The sequence below is a fragment of the Corylus avellana genome, chromosome ca9 (assembly GCF_901000735.1).
Source record: "Corylus avellana chromosome ca9, CavTom2PMs-1.0".
NCBI lineage: Eukaryota > Viridiplantae > Streptophyta > Magnoliopsida > Fagales > Betulaceae > Corylus > Corylus avellana.
In genome coordinates this window covers 14,220,446-14,235,234 of record NC_081549.1, presented here as the reverse complement: position 1 = coordinate 14,235,234, position 14,789 = coordinate 14,220,446, and the positions used below count along the sequence as shown (strand labels likewise).

Sequence of the window (14,789 nt, the reverse complement as noted above, 5' to 3'; positions counted from 1 at the left end):
AAATGGCATAAATTAACAAAAACTAAAGGATTAACATATGCAAGTTAAGGGCTAAAAATATGAATATTTTAGCACTTAACACACCCCCAAACTTACATATTGCTAGTCCCTTAGCAATACAAAACTAAAAACAAAAATGAAAAACAGAGAACAAAATAATAAGTCCATATTTCATGGGATGTACAGTTGCATTTAGCATTTGCAACAAGCCTTTTAAACCCCTAGGAATTCCCTAGAGGACGAGTGAAGTCTCGTGAGGGTTTTCCAAGAATGTTACCACAGACATCATGCACAATTCATGTTATTCCAAAAATTAAAGTATCACTTCAAGATCATGATTTTCATTCATTAGCAAACTTAAAAAGCTGAACTCCATCTTCACAATGAATTGGAATCTCAAAGTTCAATTACTTACAAAGAACATGCTAAAACATCACAAGTTTGAAAACATTGTAAGGTGAACTAGCAGAAAATTATGAGGCTTCCAAATCTTTCCAATGTGTAATGTCTCCATACCTCAAAATTCACTGAAATCCCTATTAGAATGAACAACAATGGCATATTTCTTTTCTTTTTCTTTTTTTTTGGTTAGGTTGTGCAATGTTTGGTTCGCTTAAGCTTTCTAATTGACCCATGTAGCGAGTGTTAAGTCAATGACTCCCAAACCAGATGGCGTTAGGGTATTAGGTGTAAAGACACCCCTAAGGACCTACTAACTCAAGTCAAAAAGGCTACAAAACCAAACGAACCATGACATCAATCAAATAAAAAATTTTCACCTTTTGGCGTGAACACTCAATGCTTTGAGGCAAGAGGTCCAGTTACTCAGTGAAAAGCTTATCAATGATCTTTTATTTATATTTATTTTTTTTATCATATATATATATATGCCAAAATGTCCATCTAATAAATCATTGAGTTTCATTCAAAATACAGAAACACACACATCAGACCTCATGTCATACCTCACAAATTATGTCCTAATGTGTGTTGTCCCAAATATCTACCTAAATTAGTAGGTAAATAATGGTACGTTTTACCTGCAAGTACACAAGGTCAACATAGTAGTATATGGTGCAAGTACAGGATCATTCCCACGAGGATTGCTGAATTTTGCTTAAAAATAAATTCCTTAAGTAAAACAAAAATTGATTTTTTTAGTGATGATAATAAAATGTAGGTCTTTGATATCCACCATCAATTATATTCAGCTAATATAATAATATGCCAATGCTTTCATCATGTTATGCATATCTAATGTTTGTCAACCTAAGGGCATGACATATACTCCTTAAGCTATAGATCTCCCTAAGCAACGAGTTAGGCATGGCGTATACTCTAACCCTTTTCTTTTCTAAGGGATTTAGCATGGTGTATACTAAGTTGTTCCTTAGGAAAGCATATATTCTATGAAAATCGACAAACACATGAGGTCTAGGGCATGGGTGTATACTCCCGGTTCCCCATGTTGATTAACCCAAGAATTGCGGTGTGGATTCCTTTGTTACTTTTATTGAACCTAGGACTCGGTCATCCAAATTGATTTAACTAACTAGTCCATACCACATGCATATGTTGATCAGGCACACACATATGAGCAATTCATGTAAGCAGGTGTTAATCAAGTTAAATAGCACCACAAGATCATTACGAAGGCGCCAATATTGAAATATTAACTAAACATAACTAGAGCTTCAATCTAGCCCTACTAAATAAATTAGCTACACATAAAGTTGATGTTAAACATCTTCATAAAAGAAAAGAAAGAAAAAGAAAAAACCCAAGACTTGAACTTGAAGAGCTCCTATTCTCCTCCTTCAAAGCCTCTTATTCTAGAAGCTTAAGGGTCTATTTATAGGCTTTAAAAGTCCATGACAAACTAGTAAATCTAGGAATTTCGTAGGGTTTCAAAACCTATTACAATTGGGAGTTGAAAAACCTTAATATGGAAATATTAGCATCATGGCCGCAGCTTTGAAGTGTCTCCTGCGCACGGGTATGATCGTTCGCAGCCCATGTGCGCTTGATCGCAGGTCTGCGATCGATCCTCTTTTGTTATGCGCTCGATCGCACCTGGCTTGCTTTGTGCTGTGTCTTCTCTGGTACTGTGCTCAATTGCAGGGAACCTGCGATCGATCGCAGTGTCAGGGGCTCCCATTTTTCCCTTCTTCTCACTTTGAGCCCAAATCTTCCAGATTTACTTCATTTTCTTCCAAAACCTACAAAAGTATGGAAAACACAAAAAGAAATTAACATGACCTAATTAACTAAAACCAAAGGATGAAAACATGCAAGTTAGGGGCTGAAAATATGAATATTTTAGCACTTAACACACCCCCCCAAACTTACATATTGCTAGTCTCATAGCAATACAAAACAAAAAACAAATATGGAAAAACAGAAAACAAAAAGATAAATCCATCTTTCGTGGGATGTACAATTGCATTTAGCATATGCAATAAGCCTTTTAAACCTCTAGAAATTCCCTACTGGATGAGTGAAGTCTCGTGAGGGTTTTCCAGAAATGTTACCCACAAACATTATGCAAAAGTCCATGTTATTCCAAAAATTAAAGCATCACTTCAAGATTATGATTTTCATTCATAAGCAAGCTTAAAAAGATGAACTCCATCTTCACAATGAATTGGAATCTCAAAGTGCAATTTCTTACAATGGACATGCTAAATCATCACAAGTTTGAAATTTGTCTACAGTGAATTAGTACAAAATTATGAGGCTTCCAAATCTTTCCAATATGCAATGTCTCCTTATCTCAGAATTCACTGAAATTCCTATTAGAATGAAACAATGGCATATTTCTTTTTCTCTCTTTTTTTTCTTTTTTTTTTTTGGTCAGGTTGTGCAATGTTGGTTCCCTTAAGCTTTCTAATTGACCCTTGTAGTGAGTGTTAAGTCAATGACTCTCAAACCAGGTGGTTTTAAGGCATTAAGTGTAAAGACACCCCTAAGGACCTACTAACTCGAGTAAAAAATGCTACAAAACCAACTAACTATGACATTGATCAAATCAACATTTTTCACCTTTTGACGTAAACACTCAATGCTTTGAGGCAAGAGGTCCAGTTACTCAGTGAAAAGCCATCAATGATCATTTATTTCACATCTTTTTTTTTTTTTTCTTTCATCACTGTATATGCCATAGTGTCATCTAATAAGTCATCCAACTTCATCCAGGATGCAGAAACACACATATCAGATCTCAAGTCATACCTCACAAATTATGTGCTAATGTGCTTGAGTGCTCAGTAGTATACGATTATGTGCTAATGTGCTTGAGTCTCCTGCGATTGATCATAGTGTCAGGGAACTCCAATTTTCTCCATCTTCTCTCTTTGAGCTCAAATCACGTAGTTTTACTTCATTTTCTTCCAAACGCCGATAAAAGTATGAAAAACACAAAAAAGAATTAAAATGGCCTAATTAACTAAAACCAAAGGATTAAAACATGCAAGTTAAGGGCTGAAAATATGAATATTTTAGCACTTATCACACCCCCCAAACTTACATATTGCTAGTCCCTTAGCAATACAAAACTAAAAACAGGAATGGAAAAAATAAAAAATGAAAGATAAATCCATCTTTCATGGGACGTACGATTGCATTTACCGTATGCAACAAGCCTTTTAAATCACTAGGAGTTCCCTAGTGGACGAGTGAAGACTCGTGAGGGTTTTCTAGTAATGTTACCCACAAACATCATGCACAGTTCATGTTATTCCAAATATTTAAGCATCACTTCAAGATCATGATTTTCATTCATTAGTAAGATTAAAAAGATGAACTTCATCTTCACAATGAATTGGAATCTCAAAGTGCAATTACTTACAAAGGACATGCTAAATCATCACAAGTTTGAAAATTTGTGTACAGTGAATTAGTACAAAATTATGAGGCTTCCAAATCTTTCCAATATGCAATGTCTCTTTATCTCAGACTTCACTGAAATTCCTATTAGAATGACACAAGGGCATATTGTTGGTTCCCTTAAGCTTTCTATTTGACCCTTGTAGCGAGTGTTAAGTCAACGACTCCCAAACCAAATGGTTTTAGGGCATTAGGTGTAGAGACACCCCTAAGAACCTACTAACTTGAGTCAAAAAGCCAAAACCAACTAACCATGACATTGATCAAATCCAAATTTTTCACCTTTTGATGTGAACACTCAATGCTTTGAGGCAAGAGGTCCAGTTACTCATTGAAAAGCCATCAATGATCATTTATTATTCTTTTTTCTTTTTTTTTTTTCTTCTCACTACTATATATGTCACAGTGTCATCTAATAAGTCATCCAACTTCATCCAAGATGCAAAAACACACATATCAGACCTCATGTCATTCCTCACAAATTATGTGCTAATGTGCTTGTGTGCTCATATCAAACATGTGATTTTTCAACTGTCCTAAACAAGAAACCAAACTAACAGATTCACTCATTAGATCATGTGTTCAAAATTTTAAGCTCGCTGATGAATTCAAATCAAAATTGTTTTAGATCAACCTAAAATTTTAGGATAAACACGAACATGCAAAAATTGTTCTTTTTTTTTTTTTCAAATAAACAAACAACACACAAAACAAACAATATGAAATTTGGGACAAAGTGTGTGTGAACATGTGTGCCCATACCCCCAAACTTAATTGACACATTGTCCCAAATGTGTCTAAGTAAAGGAAAGAATGTACCTGGGAGCTGGCCGATATGATCTTGGAAAGCATGGCCCATAGCAGACCCCCAAACTTGAAGTGAAGCACACTTGTCCCTGCAAAATACGAAAACACATAAACAAGTAAAAAGTAACAAAATTGAAACTAAATAAAAATTGAACAAAACAAAATAAAAAGATAACTATGGGATGCTGCCCAAGTGCGCTCGATCGCACACATGGTGCGTTCGATCGTACTAATAGAGTGCGATTGAACCCACAAATGGAGAACTGCGCTCGATCGCAGTAACAGAATGGACAACATAACAAATTATAAATAAAAAAACACTAAAAAGACAAAAATAAAATAAAAACACAACATAAAGTAAAACAAAACAAAATAAAAGGATATGCTGTAGGGTGCCTCCCATGAGCGCTAAGTTTTACGTCTTCAGCCAGACGGTGGTCCCCGCTCAATGTTGTCCAGAAGTAGATGCTCCAGATGGTGGTGGCAACCGGCTAAGGATGGACCGCATCAATTCTTAAAAAGCAACTAAGCGTTGATCCATCAGGACTTTATCTTCCCAAGCCTCCCTTCTTTGATCAACTAGCTCTCTCCGAAGGCCCTCCATTTCTTCACAAAGGGATCGGTATTGGGTGGCTCGCAAGTCAAATAAGGCCTCCTCCTCATCTTTGGCTGCCAGCTCAGCTGCCGATTCATCTTCTGCCATTGGCACGGCCTCATCCGCCTCTTCCCCAGCTTCTAGAGGTGCCCGGGGCATATGCGAGCAGCTCTTGTTCCATTGGCGAATGCCATATATTGGAGTGGTGGTGACTGGTTCATCAGCTGCGGTGCCCTTAATGCCCTTTTTCCGCAGAATGTATGTGAGTAAGTAGGGGAAAGGCAACCCCCATGAGTGTGTGGACTCTGCTCCCCCAATGTGCATTCCATTCCAAAATTTATGGATTTGGTTCCAAATAATGTCGGGAATAGAGTACCAAGCATCCTTATGGAAGGCGTAAAGAGTTTGGAGAAATTGATCGCGCCTTTGAGTTTTGTCGAAGGGATTTCGATGCAAAACGGATTGAGGTAACTTGGACCGGCAGCCAGCATTATGGTGGGTGTCCGCATAGTGCCCTGGGCACATATCCTCAATGATTTCCGCCACATAGTATCGGGGCGGTTGCTCGGCAAAATTTGCAGTTTCTGGAGGATACTCATCATTGCACTGTAAGGCTGCAACTATGTCGGCTCTAGTCACATGAATAATTTGGTCTTGCACCTTTGAAGAGAGTGCTGCCAAATTGTCGCAATCATGGGAAAGCTTGGAGTAAAATTCGATTACCAGCTTTCGGTAGGCAGTAGTGGTGACCGGTTTGAAGAGCTTCTAGAGTCCCCTTCACTTAAACTTGGCAACTGCCCATTGAGTCGCCTCATGGTTTTGAAAGTCTTCATGAATGGCGAAGGTAGTCTCAAATAGCAGCTCCCGCTCCATAAAAGTGGGCGGGGGAGAAATAGCTTGGGCCTCGGACCCCCGGGATGATGAAGCACGGGTTCTAGGCATTGTGAGCTTGACTGGGGACCTTTGTTGAATAGGTGGTCTACACTTCTGATGGCCATAAAAACAAACTATGGCCAAAGATGCCCAAAACGCCTTGCAAAAACAAGAAAATCCCAAGACAGAGGCAATATGGGAGGATGAACACCCATAGTTGCAAGAAAATAAAAGAAATTTGGAGGTTGGGTGAGTGGTTCGGAGATGGGTGTTAATGGGAATGGTGAAGGCGTTGTGGGTAATGTGGTGGAAAAAATGGGAGTATGGTGGCCGGAGAGGCGAACTATGTGGTAGTTGTGGGGTAGAAATTGTGAAAAATAGAAGATGGGTGAGAAAGGGCTTTTGACAATTGAGACTTTTATGATTGCAATTAAAGCTTTTGCTGCTGCAAAGGAAAGGAAGAAAGCTGTTGGAACTTTTGAGCTGATGAAGAAGTATAAATTTAAAGTCGGTGCCGATACAATTAATTACTTTCTTGATACTCTTGGGAGGGCAAAGCTTGGTAAAGAAGCGCAGACACTTTTTGAGAAGTTGAAAGGCAGGTTTACACATAATTTGCAAACTTATACTGTACTGCTTAATGGTTGGTGTAGAGTAGAGAATTTGATGGAAGAAGGCAGGGTGTGGAATGAGATGATTCAAAAGGGATTTAAGCCTGATATAGTTGCACACAATATTATGCTTGAAGGGTTGTTGAGGTGTAAGAAGAGGTCTGACGCCATCAAGTTGTTTAAAGTCATGAAGGACAAGGGTCCATCCGCCGATGCTAGTAGCTATACCATTTTGATTCAGGATTTACGCAAGCAAACAAAGATGGGAGAAGCGGTTGAATATTTTAACGAAATGATTGAATCTGGATGCCTGCCAGATGCTGTAGTTTACACATGTTTGATCATGGGATTTGGGAACCAGAAGATTATGGACATGGTATTTGGATTGCTGAAGGAGATGAAAGAAAAAAGTTGCCCTCCTGATGGACACACATACAATGCGTTGATTAAATTGATGACGAATCGACGAATGCCAGATGATGCGGTGAGGATATATAAGAAGATGATTGAGAGTGGCATTGAGCCATCAATCCACACTTATAACATGATAATGAAATCCTACTTTCAAACAAGAAACTATGAAATGGGTCATGCAGTTTGGGATGAGATGGTCCAGAAGGGGTGCTACCCGAACGATAATTCATGTATGGTGTTCATTAGAGCGCCCATAAGTCAGGGAAGATTGGGAGCCGCTTGTAAATATTTGGAGGAAATGATAGAGAAAGGAATGAAAGCACCTCAACTTGATTACAACAAGTTTGTAGCTGATTTCTCAAGAGCTGGGAAACCAGACATACTCAAGGACTTGGCTCGAAAGATGAAGTTTGCTGGTAAGTTTGAAGAATCCAATGTCTTTGTGAGGTGGGCTGACATGATGAAGATAAGGGTTAAGAGAAGAGATCCTATTAAAGCTAGTGAGCAGTACACTTGAGTTACTTGCTCAGGGCCAATGATTCTGCAATCGTCTTGACTAAAATCCACACTTGACTGCCCAACTTTTGGTATGATTTGTAGTTTATTTTTTGGGACTGGGCTTACTGGAGCAGTGTTGTATATTTTTGTTAGTAGTTACATTTTTGTATTTGTAAGTGTTTTTATGTTCACTTTTTTTAATGACATCCTCTTGGTTAATTTGGATTTCCTATTACTAATACAATCTTCAAAACCTTATTCTTTCATTTTGCCTGCTTTCTTACCGTATATTTTGGTATTTACAGAATCTAAAGAACAATGTAGGGAATCTAGGGATTAAGGGAGCCACCTTTTGTCTTGTTCAGTTTATTGAATGCAAAGGAACAAGTTTTCTTCATGTCGAAAGAAATTCCTCTAATTCAATTTATTAAATTGACATTTGTCTTTAAAGCACGTGCATTTTTAAAATTTCACGTGAAAACTACATGCAAGATATCCTATTAAAAATGTACGTAAGAATCAAACATTTTAAAGATAAACATCAATTCAATAGACGAAATTGTCGAAAAACTGACATATTTCAAAACATACTTCCAAAATTGAGTGGAATTTTGAGTTGTAAGTAGATACTTGGTTATTCATTAAAAATAAATAAAAAATCTTAAGGTAATGGGCCACCTAATCAAACCAGAAGAAACATTAGAAACTGAAAATGTAATCCCCATGAATTGGTAATGGCAGCTCCTCGTAAATGTACCCCTTCATAGAACTTATGCAGCTAGTTCCCGATGATATCCGGAATGGAGCACCAATAGCCTTTATAAAAGGCATAAAGTTCTTTGAGAAAGAGGTCTCATCTTTGAGTTTTGTGTCCCAAGGGACATGTACTCCGATGCAGGATAAAATCACAAGCCATAGTTGTGGAGGCATCTTGGCCTTGCCGCTTGCATTACAGTGATCATTAGCATACTGTCCCCCACACATGTCTCCAATTATATCTGCAATGGTGAGCATGGGGGGTTCCTCTTCAAATTGATCTTCTTCTGGAGGGTGCTCATGATGGATTTTACGACAGCGACAATGTCTTCAATAGTTATCTCAATGTTGTTTCCCTTAACGGATGATGAGAGGACGCCTGGCCGGTTGTAGTCGAATGTGAGGTTTTCATAGAATGACTAAACCAGGCTTTTGTAGGCTTTGGAGGTGACTGGCTTGAACAACCTATTCAACCCGCGGCGCTTGCACTCTTCCACTGCCCACCTTGTGGCTTGAAAATGTTTGAATTCCTCCTGGATTGCAAAAGAGGTCTCTAAAATGAGCTTCCTCTGTTGGAAGGTGGGTTGGGATGAAGTATCTTCAGTTTCGGGGGCCTTAGAAATGGAAGCATGAGTCCTAGGCATTGTTCAAATTGGTTCAGGACTTTCGTCGAACACTTGGCGTGCAGCTACAAGAATGGGTGATGCAAAACTCACTGTAGAACGACACCCAAACCCCTGAAAAACTTAGTAAACGCCAACACAGAGCAAGGGACAATCCGTATACACCGATTGTGTGTGTCAAAAACAGAGAAAATTTAGTGAAAGTGGAGAAACGGGAAATTTGGAGAAAAGAGAACAATGGGTAAGGAAAATGTGGGAGAATTTGTTTTGGTGCTTCGGTGGAGGTGCAGAGGTGTTGTGGTGCGTGGGTGGTTGTGTGTGGTGGTTCAGTGAATAGTGGAAGTGCAAACGGCAGCGCTGTGAGTGCAGAGGGCGGCTAGGCAATCTCACAGCGCTAGGTGCAAGTGATGGGGAAGAAAAGGAAGGTGACCCAAAAATAGGTCACGTGAGCCTATAGTCGAGTGTGTTTGATTGCACTATAAGGTGCGCTCGATCGCACTACGCGCAGAGGATGTGTGTGTGAAAGCTGCGCTCGATCCTACCTCGGGTGGACTCGAGCGCAGGTGTAAACAAAACAATTTTTTTTTTTTTTTTATTAGGAAACCTAACTAAAAACTGCAGTTATATATAAAAAAATTAAAAATTAAAAAATTAAAAAAAAAATTGCAAAGAAATTAGCATTAATTAAAATAACTAAGATAAAAATTAAACACAAACAGAATTCTTTCAAGGATATGACTTTTCACACGTAGTGGCCTTAGTACCACTGATCCTAGTAGATGCACTCGAGCTCCTAGATTTTGCTTGAGTACTTCTGGTAGTAGTCCAGTGCTACTATTCCCGGGAGAACTCCTCTAAGAACCTTGTCGCCAACTCCTCCCAGTTGTGAATAGAACCTACAGCCAGAGAATCTAACCAAAGTTTAGCGTTATCTTTTAAGGATAATGGACAAAGAATTAACCTGATTCCTTCTGCAGTTAGGCCATGGATAGTATATGCTTTGCATAGATGGACGAAATCCCAAAGGTGCACATAAGGGTCCTCTCGAGGTGTGCCTCTATAGTGCGAGACCATTTAGAGCAGAAGTAGATGTGCTTTGTAATTTGCCTGCACAATGGTTGGAAAATCTATGCATGTTGGCTGGTTGAGGGGTTGGGAGATGAAAGAGCTCGTCATAAGTCTTTGCACTAGCGGGGGATTCTTGACGTGTTCTTCTTCCATTTTTTTGTTCTCAACTTCTGATTCTTCTTAGGTATCGGACTTGCCTCTTTGTCAATTGGTATGTTCAACAATAGCTGAGTTCTGACATTTATGACCCTGCTTGAAGGAAAAAGTCAAATTCTTTAATTTTAGTGCTGCTATTCGGATGTGCGATCGATCTCACTGGCTAGTGCGATCAATCACATTCGTGCACTCGATCCCCCAGGAATGGGCACTCTAGTGCACCTCCGTAGACAAAATAAAAACTAAAAAGAACAGAAACAGGAAATTTTAAAATAAAATTAACTAATTAATGGAAAACGGAGAAAAAATTAACAACAAAACAGACTTCACTAAAGGAAAAAAAGTTCTAAACAAAATCAAACAATCCCCAGAAACGGCGCAAAAAACTTGTTGTGCCAAAATACCCATCTAAATTAATAGGCAAATACTTGGCGCGTTTTACTCGCAAGTGCACAAGATCAAAACGTGAGTATAGAGTGCAAGTACGAGATCATTCCCATGAGAATTGTTGTTTTTAGGAGAAAATTCACTTTACCCCCCTGAAGTTTCAGGGATTTTTCAATTTGAACCCGAAAGTTTAAAAATTTGCAATGTACCCCCTGAAGTTTCAAAAAGTTTCATTTTAGACCCTCCGTTAATATTTTTCGTCTAAATGGATGGAAATCGTCCTACGTGCGCCTCATGTGACATATTAAGCCATTTTCTTCCAATTTTGCCCTCAGTCTAGATATCAAAATTACAAGATTCACCCTCAAAGGCTTTTCTTCTTCACTCACGTACTGCACCTTCTCTTCTTCATTCCAACACCCTCACACCTGAAGCAACACAATAAGAAGAAAGTTTCGCTAGCATGTTTCGTTCCCAAGTCTCTTTCTCAAAAATACCTTCCTCCCACCCCCAACCAAACCAATGCCCACTGCCGCTCCTTCACTGTGACAATCGCTTCCTTTACCTCCCATTCTCTCTCTCTGCAAGCAAAGCCGCAATAATGAAAAATAGGCTTCCTTTCTCAACCACTATCTTCTTCTTCTACGTCGTCGTTTATCTTGGGATATGTACAAAGCTCACACTCTCGCCCACCCCAGACGGCCCGTCGTTGCTGTCTCTAAAATCGCCCGTAGATCAAATGTCGGACGTTAGATTGGCTTTCTCCAACTGGAATGAGAATGACACTATGCTGTGCGGTTGGAGTGGCATTTCGTGCATGAACGTCCCTGGGATCTCGATAGTTTTCCCAAAATTTCCTTCCCGAATGAGCTGGAACAAATGTGGCTCAGTGACACTCTCTCTCTTCCACTCTCTCACACACACTAAAAAAAATTTCTTAGGCCCGCCACTGAGTTCTGGCTGTTAAATAGGTTGAGGTTACTATGACTGTTATTAAAATAGCCAACTTTATTTGTCGTCCCATTTATGTTTGGTTACTAGCTTTCTGTTTGGTTCTTGGAAAAGAATGAGAGAGGAGTTGAGAGGGAATGAGAGGAAATGCTTCCAAATGCTTAATAAAGGAAGCCACTGTTTACGTTTATGCTTGCCTCTTTATGTTTTACTGATCTTTCTTCACTCCTGAAAGTAAAAGGAGAGGATACAGTAGGAGATCGTGCATTGATTCCACTTATAGTTGAGGATTTTAAGAAGCAACCACACAAACATTTTATGAGAATAATCTACAAGTTTCCTTAATGAAAATGTTACAGAATACCTCTCTATCTTGGTAACTATCCATTTTAGTTCCAATTTAGAAATTGAAATCGGGAAAAGGAGTTTCCCTGTGCAAATCAATTACTATATTTATCAAGTATAAGCATGATCTAGGGGGGTCTAGCCAGACCCAACCGTGGGTCACAGCCGTGACCCATGCGGTCCTCAGAATACACCCATCAACCCAGCGCCGAACGCCGTTCCCAGAATACTCCCATAGCCACTGCACAAAGCCACCATCTTTCGAATCCCAATAATTATTTTCCGATTTGGGTTGGTTTGTTTTGTTCCTTCAAACATGGTAAGATTCCTTCAAGCTGGGTCTGGCCAGCTTGAAGCGAGCACTAAGGCTTCTTCACCATCACCTCCTATTCCCGAGATGCCATATGAGCCTCGAGCCCCTGTTCCAGGTAATCTGAAATCTTCACTTTTAGGGACATATGAAACTCTCCCAATTATTATTGCTTATGACATACCAAGAGGCCAGGAGTGTAATCCGTAAGAACAAAAAGAGACCATCGAGGTAGAAAAATTCCCTGAGTATTCTCCTCATTTTAATCCAGTTCATGATTCCCTTCCGGATGAGAAACTGCTTGAGAATACACAGAGTGATCTACCTCAATTTGCGGACATTATGAATTACCTTTCTATAGATAAAATTCATTCCCTTTGGTCCAAGAGAAGAAAAGATTGGTGCTTTAAATTTAAATTTAAGGGTCAGAGAACACTGAGCGCATCAAGGATGTGGATTCTGTTGACTTGGCAGATTCCATATATTTTGACTAGATCAATTAGTTTCATAGGATCGAGCGCAGGCCCTGTGTGCTCGACTCCTCATTCCACCAGGGCATATGATCTCCATCCAGGTTTATTTTATCCATTGTTGCTTCATTCTTTGTTTATCTTTTTACAACAATGTGTGCACTTGACTGGTATTTGGTTGGAGTATCACTTTGTTTTTCAGGACATGTGTTTTTGCATTCAAGTTTGGGGGTATGATATGCCCCCATCTGCTCATTCAGGTATTTCTGTACTCTTGATCTTATTCATTAGTTCTATATATACATTGGGGATAATGTATGATTCAAGTTTGGAGGTATGGAAAGACAAAACATGATCCATTTTTGTTGTTATGTCATTCTTAAGCATATGGTTGAGCTTTGATTTTGGTTTAAATTTCATTGGTAGGTTTAAAGTTATGAACACATGATCATATGACTTAGGGATTTTAAGTCTTGTTACTTACTTTAGGCAATATGAGATGCTTCTTATTTCAATTTAAATCTATCTTGAGCACATTAGCACATGTTTGTGAGGTATGAATTATGAGACCAATTATGTTTGTTTTCAACGTCTTGAATTATGTTGGGTGACATATTGGATGGATAACTTTTGCATGCTATATACAAAAAAAAATCATCAAGTTTGAATTTTTCGCTGAGTAACTGGACCTCTTGCCTCATTAAGCAGTGAGTGTTCGCGTCAAAAAGTGAAATTTTTGGGTTGATTAATAAAATGGCTAGCTTAGCTTCGTAGCCTTTTTGACTCGAGTTAGTAAGTCCTTAGGGGTGTCTTTACACCTAATGCCCTAAAGCCATTTGGTTTGGGAGACATTGGCCTAACACTCGATACATGAGTCAACTAGAAAGCTTAAGGGAGCTAAGCATTACAAAGCCCTAAAAAAAAAAAAAAAAAAAAATTGTATGCCTTGGTTGTTTCATTTGATATGAAGTCCAATGAATTCTGAGATGGTGATTCATTCATATTGGAATTATTTTGAAGCCTCATGACTATGTGTTGATTCACTTTACACTAATTGAAATTTGTGTATCTCAATCTGCCATTTGTAAGTGATTTGACTTGTAAATTCTTTGGAATTTTGAAGATGGGGTTTATAATTTTAAGCTTGCTAATGAACGAGAACCATTATTTTTGTGATGCTTTATCCTTTTGCATGACATAATGATGACAATGTTTTTGGGTATCATTCCTGGAAAACCCTCACGAGACTTCACTCGTCCTCTAAGGAATGCCTAGGGGTTTAAAAGGCTTGTTGCATACGCTAAATGCAATCGTACATCCCACGAAAGATGGATTTATCTTTTTGTTTTTCAGTTTATTTTCTATTTTGTATTGCTAAGGGACTAGCAATATTTAAGTTTGGGGGTGTGATAAGTGTTGAATGTTGCACATTCAAGCCCCTTAATTCGCATATGTTAATTCCTTAGGATTGTTATTTGTTTGATTTTGTTTTGTTTTTGTGTTTTCAGGTGTTTAATAAAGATACAAGAAAATCATTGATTTTGGGCTCAAAATGCAGTTTATTGTAGCGGATTCACTGTAGTAGTTACTGTAGCAATTTTACTATATCGGAGTTACTATAGCAAAATTACTGTAGCACGAACTGTAGCTACAGTACGCTTGAGCACAGCTATAGTGCGCTCGAGCGCACATGGGCGGCAGAGAGTAAAAAGAGTCCGAAATTGATAAGGAAAGTTTTTCTAGGTCTCCCAGTCCGACTGGGAGACTGAAATACGATTTTTCAGGGATTCCTAGGGCTTTTAGGGTTTTCCTAATCCCTATAAATAGACCTCTAAGCATTGAGAAAAAATACACACCGCTTTCTAAAGTAAAAATTCAGTAAATTGTCTTTGGAGCTTAGAAGATCATGAGCGGTTAAACCCCTTCGTGGGGTGTTGATGTAACCCTATCCAAGTACAATGGTTTGATTGTATTTAATTTCTTGTTTTTCAATTTATGCATGTTGATTGTATAACTATGAGAATTGCTACCTTTTGATTA

At 38.7% G+C, this 14,789-nt stretch overlaps 1 protein-coding gene across 1 annotated transcript; it reads left to right on the top strand.

Annotated features, from left to right (window-relative positions):
• Positions 1–6,544: 6,544 nt before the first annotated feature.
• On the top strand, positions 6,545–7,854 carry LOC132162549 (pentatricopeptide repeat-containing protein At3g62470, mitochondrial-like). Its single transcript, XM_059572794.1, has one exon. It carries the CDS (start codon positions 6,545–6,547, stop codon positions 7,700–7,702), a length of 1,158 nt encoding a protein of 385 aa, XP_059428777.1. The 3' UTR covers positions 7,703–7,854.
• The last annotated feature ends 6,935 nt before the right edge of the window (positions 7,855–14,789 follow it).